Here is a 17800-nt window from a genome sequence, read left to right as displayed (position 1 = left end):
TACACAGATGGGGGACAGTGGGGTTAAATATGTAAACAGCCAACAAAAACACAACAATTAACAAGGAGATTAAACCAACAATATACTTGCCCAATAGGGGGGGTCCACCAAGAGGTAACCAAAGAAACCTCACACACTCTGGACCACCTATCACCAAAGGCACCCAAGGTAGGCACCCAAGGTAGGCACCCAAGGTAGGCACCCAAGGTAGGCACCCCTTTCCTCTCATTCCATCTGGCCTACAGGCACACACTCTGAGTAGGCCCATTGACATGAGCCAGCCAGTATAATAATAATAATCTTTTCTACTCTTGGCACAAGGCCTGACAATTTTGGGGGAGGGGGCCAGTCGATTAGGTTGACCCAAGCATGCAACTGGTACTTAATTTATCGACCGCAAAAGGCTGAAGGCAAAGTAGACCTCAGTGGAATTTGAACTCAGAATGTAAAGACAGATGAAATACAGTCAGTAGAAATATGGAATGCTTCACGAATTTGCGTATCATCCTTGTGCAGGGGCCATGCTAATCTTCTCTGTATTGTTCCAATTTTAGTATACGTATTGCTAATATTCATATAAAAATTTCCAGAATGGAAAGGTCAGAATAATCCACAAGATACTGAAAGTTGTTTGAGAGTCATTGAATGAAAAATGGGAAGGTCATGGCTGGAACGTCTTTAACAAAAGACCTGCTTGATTAGTTGTTGACCTTGGGCTAAACACTGACAGCATTTTCGTTGACTGGGTTCAATTCTTGCTATAGGCTGTTATTGTTTAGCCTCTCTCTATTCAATCCTGATGGAGAAGACTTGATCAAAGACAATCTACTCATGATTACCTCAACTTTCCAAAATAGATATCTAGGACCACGATGTCCAATGTGCTTCCTTCCCAACATTTTTTTTTTAAGATGATCAAATATGATTTGAGGGAAATTTAGCTGTTATTTCTAGCTGCCTCATTTGTCACCAAACCCTAAAACATCAGATTCATTCTTCAAATATGATTAATGACTATAGAAATGGTGTCCTGCCAAGATGAACTTTGGCTTTCATCAATTCCAGTTTTAGCAGCGCCTTGTCTGTTCTAAGTTCAAATTCTGCACAGGTCGACTTTGTTTTCATCCTTTCAGGGTCAATAAAATTACCGTGGAACTCTGTCGGTTACGACAAGGGTTCCAGTTGATCTGATCAATGAAACAGCCAGCTCGTGAAATTAACGTGCAAGTGGCTGAGTCTCAGGGTGATTCAGCATGACAAAGATTGTGACAAGGCTGGCCTCATTGACATACAGGTATAACAGAAAAAGGAAGAAAGAGTGAGAGAAAAATGCGGTGTAAGAGTACAGCAGGGCTCGCCACCACCACCCTGCCGGAGCCTTGTGGAGCGTTGGGTGTTTTTGCTCAATAAACACTCACAACGCCTGGTCTGGGAACCGAAACCGTGATCCTATGACCGCGAGTCCACTGCCCTAACCACTAGGACATAGCACCTCCACGACAATAAAATAAGTTCCAGTTCAACATTGGAGTTAATCTAATTGACTAGTCTCCTCCCCCAAAATTTCAGGCCTTGTGCCTATAGTAGAAAGGATTATTATTATTATTATTATTATTATTAAGGTGGCAAGCTGGCAGAATCATTAGCATGTTGGATGAAATACTTAGAGGTATTTCGCCAGCCACTACATTCTGAGTTCAAATTCTGCTGAGGCTGACTTTGCTTTTCATCCTTTGGGGTAGATAAATTAAGTACCAGTTGAGTACTGGGGTTGATCTAATTGACTGGACATATATATATATATAAGATGGGCTTCTTTCAGTTTCCACTCACAAAGGTTTGGTCGGCCTGGGGCTATAGTAGAAGACACTTGCACAAGGTACTATGCAGTGGGACTGAACTTGGAACCATGTGTTTGGGAAGTAAGCTTCTTACCACACATCCACACATATATCATCATCATCATCGTTTAACGTCAGTTTTCTGCGCTAGCACGGGTTGGACGGTTCAACCGGGGTCTGGGAAGCCAGGAGGCTGCACCAGGCTCCAGTCTGATCTGGCAGTGTTTCTACAACTGGATGCCCTTCCTAATGCCAACCACTACGCGACCCCCTTCAGCCATGACCATGGGATTGCACCTAGAAAGTTCCCCTTCGAGGCACAAGTCCAGGCAAGGTTGTTTATGGAATGCCAGCAGTCACCCATGCATACCAGCCTCCCCTTTCCACACCACTGATATTATCCAAGGGAAAGGCAAGGGCTGATACAGCTTGGCACCAGTGATGTTACACTCATTTCTACAGCTGAGTGAAGTGGAGCAACATGAAATAAAGTGTCTTGCTCAAGAACACAACAGGCAGCCTGGTCCAGGATTCGAACTCACAACCTCACAATCACAAGCTGATGCCCTAACCACTGATAAGTTTCGGCCAGCATTGCCTGCCACCAGGACATGTCTAATTTAATAGCACCACCTGAAAAGACATTTAAAGGTGATTGATATTAGTCATTCTATGGGTACCACAGCCCATTTGAGTAGAGAGTTATTGTTTGCTGATATATATCCAGGGGTTGGTGCTTTATCTGGAATTTGTTGGAGATAATCATCCAGAAACCATTTAAATATTAGATCTTTTTCTTCTCTCATGTGTCATGATATGATGTTAAAGAGAACAGGGCCAGTTGAGGTGAAACAGTTCTGTCTTAGAGTTGTGATGAGACAAAAACATGACTTTTATAGAGGATGGCTAGCACAGGGACCAAGCCTTGGGTGAACTTTAAGGTTGATACCAACATCATTTAGTCAATGCTGTTGGAATATTTTCCACATCGTACAAATGATATAGCATTCATGGCAATGCTGGAGGAATAAGGATTGAGTTTCTTGAGATGATCCCAATAATCAAGACCTGCCATGCTGTCTATTTTCGTTGTGACCGATATCTGGGGTTCTTCAATTTTTATTATATTCTGCTTCAGGTAGGGAAACCACAGCAGACAATAGTATTCAAGGTGAGGATGGGCAAAGGTAGAGAAGAGAAGGATAATGGTAAAAGTGTCTCTAGACCGAAAAGTCTTGAGCATTTAGGAGCACGCCTTGTGGGCCATGTTGACTTTGTTGTTTATGTGGGCACTCCAGTTTAAGTTTTTGTCTACAATTACTTTGAGGTCTCAAGTGGTGTTTGATGCAATGAGGTTTTTGCCCAATGGAAAAGTGTACAGTACCCTAAGTGCAGCCATTTTACCAAAGTGGATTAATTTGAATTTATTCTCATCCAGCTGCACATTGTGTTTTTCTTCCCATTGGATAACAGTGAGCAGATTTAATTAAAGTCTCCTGCTCTGTTGACAACCTTCAGAAGCTTTGAGTCATCCATGAAAAATCAAATATAGTTGTGTTTGATGATGTCAACAATGTCATTGATGTAAATAATGAAAAGGAGTGGGCCCAAGACAGTGCCTTGTAAAACTCCACTGATGATTCCTGCCGAGCATAATCGAACACTATCTGTCACCACATCCTGGGTTCTGTTCACCAGAAAACATTCAATCCATTTTAGTAAGTTTCCCTCAGACTCCAATGTTCAACAGTTTCTTTAACAGGATGCGATGGTCAACTGCATTGGAGCCCTCTCCCAGAGCCTGTAGGATGTCATCAAGCTGATGCAAGGGCTGTGTTACCCTAACCCTGCCACTGTGCAAACCATGCTGGTTGGGAATAAATAGGTTCTTACTTTCCAGGAAGTGAGTTTCTTGAGATCTCACCATTCTCTCAAATAACTTGATATAAGAGCTAAGCGACACTGGTCAGTAATTCACTGCCAGTGATTTGTTGCCCATTTGAAAATTAGGACAGTCGACTGTGATAGGAAATTTTCAGGAATATGGCCAGCATCCAATGATTTCCTCCACAGAATAAACTAAATGGAATGCCAGTTGATGTTGGCACTCCTTCAGCACTGTAGCAGGGAATCTGTCAGAGTATATATGTAGAAACCTAGTCAAAGTAGTCATAGGACCAGCTTGTCTGCTCTGGTTAAACCTTCCAACCCATGCCAACATGGAAAACAGGATGTTAAATGATAATGATGATATGGGCATGTGTTTAAGAAGTTATGGTTCAGTCCCCCTTGACAAACATTATCAGCTGGCATTCAGGACTATACTCATGTGTCAACCAATATCTTATAAAACAGGGAGACAGAAATTGAGGAAACTTGTCAAAGAAATTTAAATGAAAAACTAAGAATAAATTCATTTGTAAATCTCTCAGAGAGATTTATGCAGTAGCAGCACGATAAAGTGATAGTATGTTGTCAACTTAATGTGACAGTCCCATGAAAGGGAAGAATGCTACAGTTATTTAGCCCTAGGAAACACCATTTCCTGTTGGCTTTGACACATTTCCTGTGTCCTTATGTTTTCAAAGGGGAAAATAAGCACCTCCACCCAGCAAAGCCAGCATCCAGAGACTAGTTTCAGAGTCATTGCTCATCATCAGTCTGGAGTAGCATGGCTTGCTAGCTGTCGATGCTTATCTGCCTTTGAAACTAGTCTCTGGATGCCGGCTTTGCTGGGTAGAGGTGCTTGTCTCCACTTTGAAAACATAAGGACACAGGAAATGTGTCAAGTCCAACAGGAAACAGTGTTTCCTAGGGCCAAATAACAGTAGCATTCTTCCCTTTCATGGGACTATCACATTAAGTTGACAACATACTATCACTTTATCGTGCTGCTACTGCATAAATCTCTCTGAAAGATTTACAAATGATGATTTACTATTCTTAGTTTTTCATTTAAATTCTTCCCTTCATGGGACTGTCACATTAAGTTGACAACATGCTACCACCTTAAGAATAAATTGTTTTATCTTCCATGGTGCTTCAAACCAAATTCTAATATTTTCAAGATAGGATTTATAAAGTAGGAATTTTAATAAACACTTATTTGGCTCACCTTAACCGGATTAAGCACAAAATAATTACTGTTCGATTATGTATCGTCTACACAATATCATTAATGAATTATGTTTGATCCATACAAATATGGAATGTGTGTGTGTGTTTATAGTGCTGATGCCATGAAATAAGTACCCTGTACACTCTAAATTAATTGGAATTAGGAAGATAACCATATTTTATAAACCATGTCAAAAGCAGGCATTGGAGTATATCACTGTCCTCTGACTTGTAAGATCCTGTTGAACAGTTCAACTCAGACCAGCATGAAAGATGGTAAACAATGATGAAAATATGCCATCATCTTCATTTAAAAGCCATGTTCCATAATGGCATGGGTTGGGTGGTTCGATAGGGTCCTATGGGCCCAAGGACTTCATCATGCCCCAGTGCTAGCTTCAACATGGTTTCTACATTTGGATGCCCTTCCGAACACCAACCACTTTACTGAGTGGAAAAGATGCTTTGTGCCAACAGCATTAATGGGGTGGCCATGCAACTTGCATGGCTTATGAAACTTAAGGGAAGGAGCTACATGGCTACTCACATGTAGGAGAGACCGTAAAACAAATTAGTAAATGTTGTATAAATAGTAAATGTGGTGATGATGTGTCCAGATGGTACCACTTGTTGAGGTATCTATGTGGCATTTCATATGTGTGTGTGTGTATATATATATATATATATATATATATATATATATGTATGAATATATAAAATTCACATCATCATCATCATTTAGCGTCCGCTTTCCATGCTAGCATGGGTTGGACGGTTCAACTGGGGTCTGTGAAGCCAGAAGGCTGCATCAGGCCCAGTCAAATCTGGCAGTGTTTCTACGGCTGGATGCCCTTCCTAACGCCAACCACTCCATGAGTGTAGTGGGTGCTTTTTACGTGCCACCCGCACAGGTGCCAGACGGAGCTGGCAAACAGCCACGGACGGATGGTGCTTTTTACGTGCCAGGCGAGGCTGGCAACAGCCACGAACGGATGGTGCTTTTTACGTGCCACCAGCACGAGGCCAGTCGGGGCGGTGCTGGCAACAGTCACGAATGGATGGTGGTGCCAGACGAGTCTGGCAAACGGCCACGAATGGATGGTGCTTTTTTTACATGCCACCGGCACGGGGGCCAGGCTAGGCTGGCAACGGCCACGAACGGATGGTGCTTTTTACGTGCCACCGGCATGAGGCCAGTCTGGGCGGCGCTGGCAACGGCCACATTCGGATGGTTCTCTTATGTGCCACCAGCGCACATGTAGTTCATAATTTTGTTAGTGGTGAAACAGCTTTTGAACACAATTAAATGATGTGTGTGCATGTAAGTTATTTCTTTATGCTTTTATTTGTTTCAGTCATTTGACTGCAGCCATACTGGAGCACCGCCTTTAGTCAAACAAATCAACTCCAAGACTTTTTCTTTGTAAGCCTAGTACTTATTCTATCAGTTGCTTCTTTCAGTTTCCATCAACTAAATCCACTCACAAGGCTTTGGTCGGCCTAGGCTATAGTAGAAGACACTTGCCCAAGGTGCCATGCAGTGGGACTGAACCCAGAAGCATGCGGTTGGTAAACAAGCTACTTACCACACAGCCACGCCTGTGCCCTCATATTTCTTCCTCATCTTCACATGAGTTCAATGAGTACAAAGAACTGCCCCACGTTCAATACAGGCAGTATCCCTTGCTTGCAGTCAACTGCAAGAGCATGTCCGAGCTTCTTAACATGTCTTGACATTCTGTGCAAACTTTACAAACAAAAGATTCATTCAAAAGCAATGTCATTTGCTTCCAGATCTCTATGTCACTATGTTTCTTATTCAATAGACTAAAGATTGGCAACAGGACATGCATCCAGCCATAAAAATCCTGTCCTAATTTCCACCCATCTTAGTCATGCTAGGAAGCAAAAGATAGACATTAAACAAAACAAGGGTTGGATGTGACTTGAGGGAGATTTGATAACTCTTTCTAGTGGCCCAAGAATGCTACAGAAACTCTTGTGTTGGTTCAACTAGAAATATGGATAAAAGAGAATAATGGAGCCCCAATTTCAACCAAGGTCAACTTGACCTTTCTGGAGTCAAGCACTGAGGATTGTGCCAATACGCAATAACACACCCTAGTCCCTTCTTTATTGATGATGTCATGACTCTTAATGACATTAAAAATAGCAAACTCAGGAGTAATTGGCCAATATGAGTACCTCATGGTATTTAGTTACAGCTCCCTACATTCTTAGTTCAAACAGCTGTAGTTAGTGTAAAGGGTTCAAGCTACACCTTTTCAGGCTCCCTTCCAGGGATCAGAAATTGATTTCATATTACCCTCCACCACCCTCACTAAGTTAGCCTGAGCCTGGTGTCATATATTAGTACTGCTACTACTACCACCACAACTACGACTAACCACTCTACTAATACTTCACCACCCACCGCCACTCATACTACTACCCCAACTACTACATAAATGACAGAGATAAAATGCAAAAAATAAATGTTGAGGCAAGACGAAAATTACCTTCCAGCTACCACCCAGGGACAATTTGAGATCGATTTTATCTTCCCACCCGATAATCTAAACACGATTTCAAGTTACCGGAAGGTAAAGTGAAGCCGACGTAACTTGAAATCGCTTCACAGGGATCGATAAAGTAAAAATACAAGGATTAAAACACCATAGTGGCGGGTGGGGGGAGTTCTGTCTGATGACTAAAGCAATATTATGATATTGAGGTGGATGTATTTGGAAAGTTAAATGAGTGAGCTTCTTCCTGGGCCAAGTGTTACTGTAAAAATGTGAGCGTGTGGGAACGAATCTGTACCCTCCAGAGCACTACTTAAATACAGAGGTCCCGATGCATCTAGGTAACGATATGAAGGGGAGGGTTGGTTTTTAGGGTGGGTCAGAGTATCATTACACGTCCACACGGCGTACATTTAAAATGTTTTGTACGTAACACCTGAAGTAGAACCGTTAAGGGACCTCTGTATTTAAGTAGTACCTCTTCCAGTTCTGCTGAAATGCTGGTATGAATGGGGTGGATGATTTAACCTAATTTCAGCAATCACATCTTTGAAGGATAAATACATGCTTAAAAAGAGGCTCCCGCGAATCTCCTCTCGGGAATTTATTTATTATTTATATACGTATAGGTAGTTAATCCGTCATCCGGTTTAACAACACGATAGGGCACCTTGAATGCTTTTAGCAGAGTCTGCGCTTCACTGCCAGCATTTGAATAAGGTTTCTGGTTTGATGATACCTTCTTCCGTACACCCTATCTATCTAGGAGGTCCTGGAAGAAAAATCATGGGCACTAACCTTCCTAAAAGATACAGAAAATAATACGTTTCCTTACATAGTGTATTTCCTATTAGGTTTCAACATTCGGTGTAAAACCGATATTGTTTGTCCTTCAGCTTTATAATTTCCTCCTTATTTGTAGCCTTTATGGCAAATAAAGAAAACATTACTATTATTATAAGAGTATTTTGGGCTGCTTTTTTAAACATACCTGCGGTGAATTATACATCTACTCCAGGTGAGATATTTCCACGTGAAAGTTGAACCCATGTTTTCTTCTGTTTTTTTTGGCAATTTAGAGTTTTCCAATTACAATGTATTAGAGAATACTCGGCCTACACTCTACACTTACATACAGCGAATCAATAGTAATATATAGCCATCAATCATTCATCTCAGATAAAATCCTCAAATGACATTCTAAATAACCACGCTGTTTTCAATGTTATACTTACACCGCCGGTGAACGACAAATAAAGGTCGTCAGTGTTAAATATATTTTTGTTGACAGAATAATTATTACAAACTGAATGTCTGTTTTAACCATTAGTATTAATATTGTTGTAATTAATTATGATGGTGGTGATGATTCATTGCTGTTGTTTGTGGTGGCGGTAGTGAGAGTCTTGTAGTTTGTTGTGTTGGCGATGTTGTTGTTTAATCCCGGGTCTTTTTGTGTAAATCTGGGACTAAATCCAGATAAAAGAAAGTTACAGGAAAAAAAGTCACAGGAATATTGTCCGGCGGAGTTTTGTCCGGATCCTGTAAATTAATTGTGACTTTATTACTGTGATTTTTTTTCTGTGACTTTATTACCGGTCACCCTAGGACTACATCGGTCAATATGTCCTTTTTTTTCATGTATGTATGTATGTATGTTTGGCAATCTTTCGGTAAAAGTCTATGACGTCGTGGATGAGTGTGTTACATTCTTTCATCTGCCCAACAGAGCTGAACAAACACAAACTCATCCATGACTGACGCCATACACTAATACCAAAACATTGTGTGTGTGTGTGTGTGTGTATAGATAGATAGATAGATAGATTGATAGGCAGGTAGACAGGTAGGCAGACAGACAGATAGATAGATGATAGATAGATAAATAAATAGACAGACAGACAGATAAATAACACCAAAGGCCCAAAGTGAGTGTTGAACGTTGCTATGAAGGGTTGTGGTGACTATTGGTGGAGGTGTCCTGGATTCTGACAGTTCAAATATCCTGCACTATTCCAAACCATAGTATAACGTAATACATTATATCATAACACTGTGCTATACAATACTATAACACGTAATTCCCTGTGCTACAACACATCATACAGATAGAGAATGCACACCAAACATTAATCACAATTTATGTTCCTAACACTAGCTGAATGATAACTAAGTTATTTTACTAAATTCTTTGTTATATTTAAAGTAATTGAACAGAACACATAGCATCTCAACAGAAATATGGTAACGAAAGGATTAATTTGTGTAGTTTGAACTATGTAAAATGGTGAAGAAAGAAATTTAGCTGTTTCTTGTAATACATACCAATACATACATCTAAAAACAATTTTTTTCTGGGGAGCTAAAATATGATTGTGGATCCCCAATTTACTATTTTGTTACTTGGACCCCTAAAAATTTTATGTGAATCCTCAGGGGGCCATACGGACCTGGTTGAGAACCACTGTTCTAGAGTAAAAGAATTGTCACACGTTTTTCAAAACCAAGTAATGAAACTACTCTTTTCATTTATTCTTTCACAGTATAGACTTAATACCATAACCCCCTATATTCTTATGAGCATTTGTTGAGCACTTTGGTGAAAATTTCCTCTTTAAGATTGATTGCAATGTACTCTGAGTATTGGCTATACACATGTGCATACACGGATGCACATGCATACGTGCATACATGAGCATGAGTGTATAACATGAATTCTTTCTTTTATTTGTTTCAATCATTTTGACTGCGGCCATGCTGGAGCACCACCTTAAAGGGTTTCAGTCAAACAAATCATCCCCAGGACTTATTCTTTGTAAGAATAGTATTTATTCTATCGGTCTCTTTTGCCAAACCACTAAGCTACTAGAGATGTAAACACACTAACATTGGTTGTCAAGTGATAGTGGGGAAACAAATTCACATATACATACATACAAACATACATATTACATGTATATATATATATATATATATTATATATATATATATTATATATATATATATTATATATATATATATATATATATATATATATATATGTATATACACACACACACACACACATATATATATATATACAAGAGGCTTCTCTCAGTTTCCGTCTACCAAATCTACTCACAAGGCTTTGGTCAGCCCAAGGCTATAGTAAAGGCACTTGCCTAAGGTGCCATGCAGTGGAACTGAACCTGGAATTATGTGATTGGGAAGCAAGCTTCTTACCACACAGCCATCCCTCTGTCTATATATATATATATATATATCAGCATCAGCATCATCCCATTACATTCTGCATTCTATGCTGGCATGGGTTGGTTGAGTCATAACAGTTCAAATCAGTTCTTATCTAAAGTTACAGCACTTGCAGATAGATGAGAGGATCCCATCTCACTTTCTTGCAAGGGTTCTACGACTAAATGCCTTTTTTTCACACCAACCACTTTACACAGGGTGCAGGATGTGTTTTACCATACCCCTCCCCACCAACATGAGTGAGATTTACTTCTACTCTTTAAGACTAAAGTGTTTTCACTACGGATGTATTTGCTCAAGACAACATGCATGTGCACGTGTGTGTGTGTGTGTATGTATCTCTATCTATCCATCCATCTATCTATTTATCTATGTGTGTATGTATGTATGTATCTAGCTATCTATCTATCTACGATCCCTATTGATCGTGCCCACTTTTTTTTTCACCATCCCTTTTGATCGGAATTTGACCCATTTTTTTTCCTTCTCTTCTTCCCAAAAAGAAAAGATCCACTTTGTATTTTGTCCCTCCTATGTTCAGCCCTGCATGGTCAATAAAGAAATCTATCTGTCTGTCTGTCTGTCTGTCTATCTATCTATCTATCTATCTATCTATTTATCTATCTATTTCTACATATATGAAGATATAGAGACGGGGAGGAGGGCAGTTTAAAAACCAAACTCCATGCGTGTTGAATGGTTTTTGTTTTTGAATATAACAAGGACAAATGATGTAAGGCGAGTGATATAAATGTAGTCTATCCTAAGGGCAGTGTGGTTAATACAAAACTAGTTTCATATTTAATGTACAAACTAAATAAATAACTTTTTTTTTAATTAATTTAATTTAAATAAGGACATACAATGAGCTTCGGTTGCATATTCAATAAAAATATGCATAACTTTAATATATATTTGCCTTCATTTATCCACATCAATTCCTAATTTAGGATATACAATATTTTAAAATGTGACCGAGACTTTTGGAGATATGCTATGCTTGAGAAGACCTGAACAAGCCAAGTGAGACCATAACCTGTGGCCTATGCTAATGGGTGTAACCAGACCACTTATGGATACCCCTCATTCATTGGACAATAAACTTTGCTTGTTAAGACCTATTAAGGCAAGTGAAATCAGAATCAAAATCACTGATGTGGCTGATGACAGTACCGCTTGATTGGCACTCGTGCCAGTGGAACGTTAAAAGCACCATCCGAGCATGATTGTTGCCAGTGCCGCTGACTAGCTCTCATGCTGGTGGCACATAAAAGCACCATTCGAGCGTGATCGTTGCCATCATTGCCATACCGGCACGTGAAAAACAACATTTGAGCATGGTCGTTGCCAGTGCTGCCAGACTGGTTCCCATGCAGGTAGCACATAAAAAACACCTTTTGAGCATGGTCATTGCCAGAACCGCCTGACTGGCCCTTGTGCAGGTGGCACGTAAAAGCACTCACTACACTCTTGGAGTGGTTGGTGTTAGGAAGGGTATCAAGCTGTAGAAACTATGTCAGATCAGATTGAGCCTGGTGCAGCCTCTGGCTCACCAAACTTCAGTCAAACCATCCAACCCATGCCAGCATGGAAAGCGGACGTTAAACAATACTGATGATGATGAGGATGTTGATGATGATGATGTATAAAAGAGAGAGAAGTCATACTTCTTTGTTCATATATATATATATATATATATTATATATATATATATATATATATATATATATATATATATATATGATAAAGATTCATTTGAATTAGGTACTTAAACTGAGATACCAAGCCAGTTCTGTATACTCCATACAGCTTATTTACAGAATGTAAATAAGGAACATTACAGCTGTTTCAAGTGGCTCCATTTGATCAATTTTCAAATTGATGTAATGTTTTCATTGATTGATTAAATGGAGCTGCTTGAAACGGCCATAATGTATTGAGTCAGGGACATCCTTGTTACTTATGTATGTATGTACGTATGTATGTATGTATGTATGTATGTGTGTGTGTATGTATGTATGTATGTGTATGTATGTATGTATGTATGCATGTATGTATGTGTGAGTATGCATGTATGTCTGTGTATGTATGTATGTGTGTGTATGTATGTATGTATGTGTGTATTGTGTATGCATACATGCATGTATGTATGTATGTGTATGAATGTATGGAGAGTTAGCTAAAGGAGAACAACCTCCACATAAACCAAAAAAAGAGGTATAAGGACTTGCTGAAGGCTTCCTTAAGAGATACTTGCATCTCTCCTGACACATGGAAGGGCATAGCTATTGATCGTAGCAGGTGGAGAAGGATTGTGCACGAGGGGACAGCTACTTTTGAGAAATCTCAAGTTGCGCATGAGAAAGTAAGGAGAAATGTCAGGAAGGGCATTACTGTTACACTTCCAGATGGGAAGGGTCTTCCTATGATGCTGACATGCAGTGTCTGTGCAAGACCCTGCCTCAGTAAAACTGGACTCAAGAGTCATCTTCATAGTCATAAAGCAAGACAGATGAGTGACAACCTGGCCACTGGTGGTGGTGTTACACACCATACTAATCATATCTGTCAGGCATGTGGAAGAGAGTGTAATTCGGTAAGAGGACTTAAACGACATGCAAAGGTACATGAAGCCCAGTTACAACTACAGCCAGCTATTACCGGTAAAGGTTTTAGCTGCCAATTCTGTACAAGACATTGTAGATCTTTAGCTGGGCTAAAAAGTCACATTTGATCACAGCGCCAATAACAGTTAAGCTTCGTGCAATGGCCATACCCAATAATGAGGGGGCAGCCATCCTATATGCATGCATACATGTATGTATGCATGTATGTATGTGTGTATGTATGTATTCATGCATGTATGTGTGTGTGTAAGTATGTATACATGCATGTATGTCTGTATGTGTGTATGTATGTATCTGTGTGTGTATGTATGTATCACTATATATGTGTGTATGAATATATGTGTGTAGGCACATAATTGTTAGTTTTATAGGTTTGTGTGTTTAAGTACATTAAATATGTACAAAATAAAGAACTCAATTCGGGTTATAGATTCAAAATGAATAAAATAATAATTTTATTTATGATAATTAATGGTGACAGTTTACTTTAAAGATTAGGTGATAATGATTTCCTAAACAATCTGCTTTGAGAAGCCTCTACTGACAAAACTTTGAATTAATCAATCACCATTAATATTGTATATCACACACACACACACACACACACACACATGCACAAATGTCTATTTTTCTGATTTATGAATTCTTAAACAACTTATATCTATAAATTCAACAGGTACTATCGTTAATCCTGACACATTTTCTGTCCCTTCTCTCCTCATTCCTCTCTGTAGAAGAGCACAGGCTTGAAACATCAAAGACTTCTTCCATTTTTCCTGAGTGTCAAAACTAATACACCTTGCTTGTTCTCCCCTCATCTATCTCTGCCTTCTGTTTTTTGTTCTGAAGCATATATATGTGTCCTGTCTTATACTGTTTACAATTTGCACTGTCGTTACTGTCCTGTTGTTACCATTTTTTACCCCTCTGCGAAAAGATCTCAGAATTTTAATTGATTTGCTTTTCGCAGGAAGGAAAGTTTTCCTGTCGAAGATACGTCTTGCTTTTATCCTTCGAAACGTAGAGTAGATGAAAGCTTTAGCGACTGAAGAAGGGTTTTTTCTTTGTGTTAATTGTCCTGTATTCTATTTTTTGCTGTTTTTACATAAATGTCCAGTTCCTTTGGTTTGTGTCTATGTTTACGTTTCTCATTGTGTTCGACGTCCTTTTTGGTGTCCTGTACTCATATATGCGTGTATATGTACATGTAGAGGTAGGTACGTACATATATGTTTATATATATGCATATGTTTTATTTTATTTATTAACATATATATATATATATATATATATATATATATATATATGTATGTATGTATATATAAATATCATCACCATCATCGTTTTAATGACCAATTTTCAACACTTGCACAGGTTAGACAGACAGATTTGAGGCAGATTTCTTGAGGCTGGATGCCCATTCTGTCACCAACCCTTATCTGTTTCCAAGTAAGGGATTATTTCCCCGTGGCCAAACACGTTTTCACAGAATGGATATTGCTTGTATCATAGTGACATTTTACAATTATCTCACAATGTCAAGACATGCAGACACAAACACACACACATTCATACACACGCACGCACAGACACACACATACAAACATACACGCACGCACAGACACACACATACAAACATACACGCACGCACAGACACACACACGTTGCAAGCTTCTCTCAGTTTCTAATGTGTGTGTGTACATATATAGCAACTGAAGGAACAAAATATGCTGCACACACATTCATACATACACACGTAGTCACCGTAAAGAATTGTATCGTGTGTGTGTACGTACGCGCGTACACCAACCGATTCCGTTACCATTGTATTCCTTTAGTTCTTGCTATCGTTAACCTTTTGCTATCCAACGAGACAAAAGCGTTTCATGAACTGTACATCCTGTTTTAATGAATAATAATTTTATTTCATTTTATTTCAAAATATGTCTACGACTACATCATTTAATGCGGGAAATTTAGTTCCTATTATGCTGGTCAAAGACTAATGTACATATTTCCTGTTTGTATTTCTCTTTTTCCTTCCTGTTTTTTTTTTCCTTTCTTTCTTAACCAGTTTCGACTATTTTTGTATAAAGTTAAATGATGCAACAAAATCGATTCAGACAAAGGTATTACCATGACGAAATACTTGTGTGTAGACAAGTACAACTTATGCAAGGGACGTTACTCTCTGTGTCTTATCCTCTTTGCCCACATGGAAAGATAGATTTGTAATTTGAATTATTTCCTTTTTACATTCTGTGATGGAAGATAGTGTTGTTATGATGTCAGCCAAAAAGATCATAAAGGAAGGGGACCACATCGTCATGAAGCGTGATGACTCTTATAGAATCATGCAGGTTCGTTTAAATCGTTATGTCTTCGTTGATAAGCACAAATTTAAACTGGATGGCATGGTTGGCTGTCCGTATGGCTCCAGATTCGAAGTGAAGAATGACACCATCGTCCAAGTAGATCGTCATTCGTGGAAGGTTAACATTCCTGATTGTGGAAAGGGTGTTGACAACCGCAACATTGTTGGTAAAGACAGTAACCAGCAGTTGTCACACGAAGAAATAATGGCCATGAAAAAAGATGGTTTGGCTGGTGAAAGCATCGTTGGACGTCTTATTGAAAACAGTTCGACATTTTCTCTGAAAACTGAATACGCCCAGGACAAATATATTAAGAAAAAGAAACGAAAATACATGCTAGTCTTCGTAGTTCTACGACCTACCACAAGAATACTAATCGAAATGTATTTTGCGAAAAGCCCTGCCAAAATTTGTCACTTGAGAATCGATTCTTTGGCTCAGATTCTCATGCTAGGTAATATTCGTGCCGATATGAACGTTGCTGTGGTAGACACTTGTCTTGGAATCGTTGTTGGGGCAGTTATGGAGCGGTTAGGTGGCCGAGGAAATGTGATCCATGTTTATCATGGTCAGCATCCTTCACGTCCTGCTGTTGACTGTTACGATTTCGATCAAGACCACATGGATACTTTACATTCGTTCCCCATGGAGAAATTAAATTTACTGAAACACACCGGTAACATTATAATTGATGATGATAGTAAACCTGCTGCCGTTGACGAAAACGAACCAAAAGTGAAAGCGCTCAAACTTGAAACTAGTCCTGACAACGAGGAAAGTAACGAAACTGCAGCTACTATTGTTAAGTCTGAAGGTACCGATAATGAGTTGGAATCGAACCCAGAACTTTCGCCCGAAGACACAAATGATAACAAAAGTGAAATGAAGAATGAAGAATCTGACAATTGCGAAGATAAAAGCAAAAACAACGTGGACAGCAGCGTTACTGATTCTAAAGCGACATCTTTAGAGGAAAAACAAAATGAAACTGTGGATAGTGTGAAACCAGAGAAAAAACGATATCGTGGGACATTTGAAAATCGTGAAGCAAAACGTGAAAGTTTTGTAAAAAAGTTGGTTACAACACAAAGCCTGATGGTCAGTAAAGAACTGGATTGTATTATAATTGCTTCTAAATTTTATCCGACCCCTCTAGTATTAAACTTACTACGGTATCTTCGACCATCACGACAAATCGTCGTGTATTCCCAATACAAGGAGAGTTTGTTGGAATGTTATGCTCAGTTGCGAGAACTTGGATGTTTGGTAAATTTCCGTTAACAGAAACATGGTTGCGAGAGTTTCAGGTTTTACCTATGAGGACCCACCCTCTTGTAAACATGAGTGGTACTGGTGGTTATTTATTAGTAGCTACCACTGTACTCAAAACCTAAGTCCGTCCATATACTTCTTGTTTATCTCACACACACACATACTTTCTCTCACTCTTTTATAATAATACATATTACAAAAAAACACGTGTTTTTCACATAACTTTCTATTTTATTTTTCTAACAAAACAAAACTGTCCAAAATGGGATGAATTACAGCAGAAATTTATTCCACCAGTTTTCAGACCACATTTTTATTTCATGTAATTCTCACCTGTATAATTATTTTTTATTTAGTAAAATCTGTTACAAAACATATTTATTTTCATCTGACATGGTTTTTATTTTGTGTGTATATTTATTACCGGGTTACCGGCGATCTTTCGTCTCTAGTAGACCTTTCCGTCGATTTCCGTAAAAAAATATTTTTTTTTTACATATGGGCTTGCGGGAACTTTTGAAGTAATATACATACATATACACATACACCGAGTAAAAAATTTCAGTTATCTCTTTCTTTCACACATTACTCTGTTTCTTCACACACACTAACAGAAGCACTTCACTTACACAACATACTGTCTGTCTCCCACACCCCATCAAACACACACACACATGTACATCAATGCTTGCCATGCACGGTAACTTCAAAAGAACTTCCCTCGTCATACAATCGCTTTCTCTTAGTCTCTTTCGCTCTTATTACTTCAAAAGTTCCCGCAAGCCCATATG

At 39.0% G+C, this 17800-nt stretch overlaps 2 protein-coding genes and 1 non-coding gene across 3 annotated transcripts in view; 1 reads left to right on the top strand and 2 right to left on the bottom strand.

Moving 5' to 3' along the window:
- LOC115215924 (tyrosine--tRNA ligase, mitochondrial) overlaps positions 1-8737 on the bottom strand; it is a 47975-nt gene extending 39238 nt beyond the window's left edge. Inside the window, exon 1 of the mRNA XM_029785285.2 lies at positions 8475-8737. Within this exon, the coding sequence (XP_029641145.1) occupies positions 8475-8533 (59 nt within the window). The 5' untranslated portion in view covers positions 8534-8737. The remainder of the gene's footprint in view (positions 1-8474) is intronic.
- LOC115215957 lies at positions 472-574 on the bottom strand. The gene has a single exon (XR_003882036.1). It is a non-coding gene; the product is annotated as a U6 spliceosomal RNA (small nuclear RNA).
- Positions 8738-15470: 6733 nt separating the features above from the next.
- Positions 15471-17386, top strand: LOC115215913 (tRNA (adenine(58)-N(1))-methyltransferase non-catalytic subunit TRM6-like). The gene is given in 2 exon segments (XM_029785262.2): positions 15471-17012; positions 17015-17386. Coding segments are annotated over 2 exon segments (1503 nt in total). The 5' UTR covers positions 15471-15626; the 3' UTR covers positions 17132-17386.
- Positions 17387-17800: the final 414 nt, after the last annotated feature.

Source organism: Octopus sinensis, linkage group LG9, assembly GCF_006345805.1.
Source record: "Octopus sinensis linkage group LG9, ASM634580v1, whole genome shotgun sequence".
Lineage (NCBI taxonomy): Eukaryota > Metazoa > Mollusca > Cephalopoda > Octopoda > Octopodidae > Octopus > Octopus sinensis.
The sequence above is the reverse complement of the archived record's forward strand: the minus strand, read 5'-3'. Positions and strand labels throughout refer to the sequence as shown.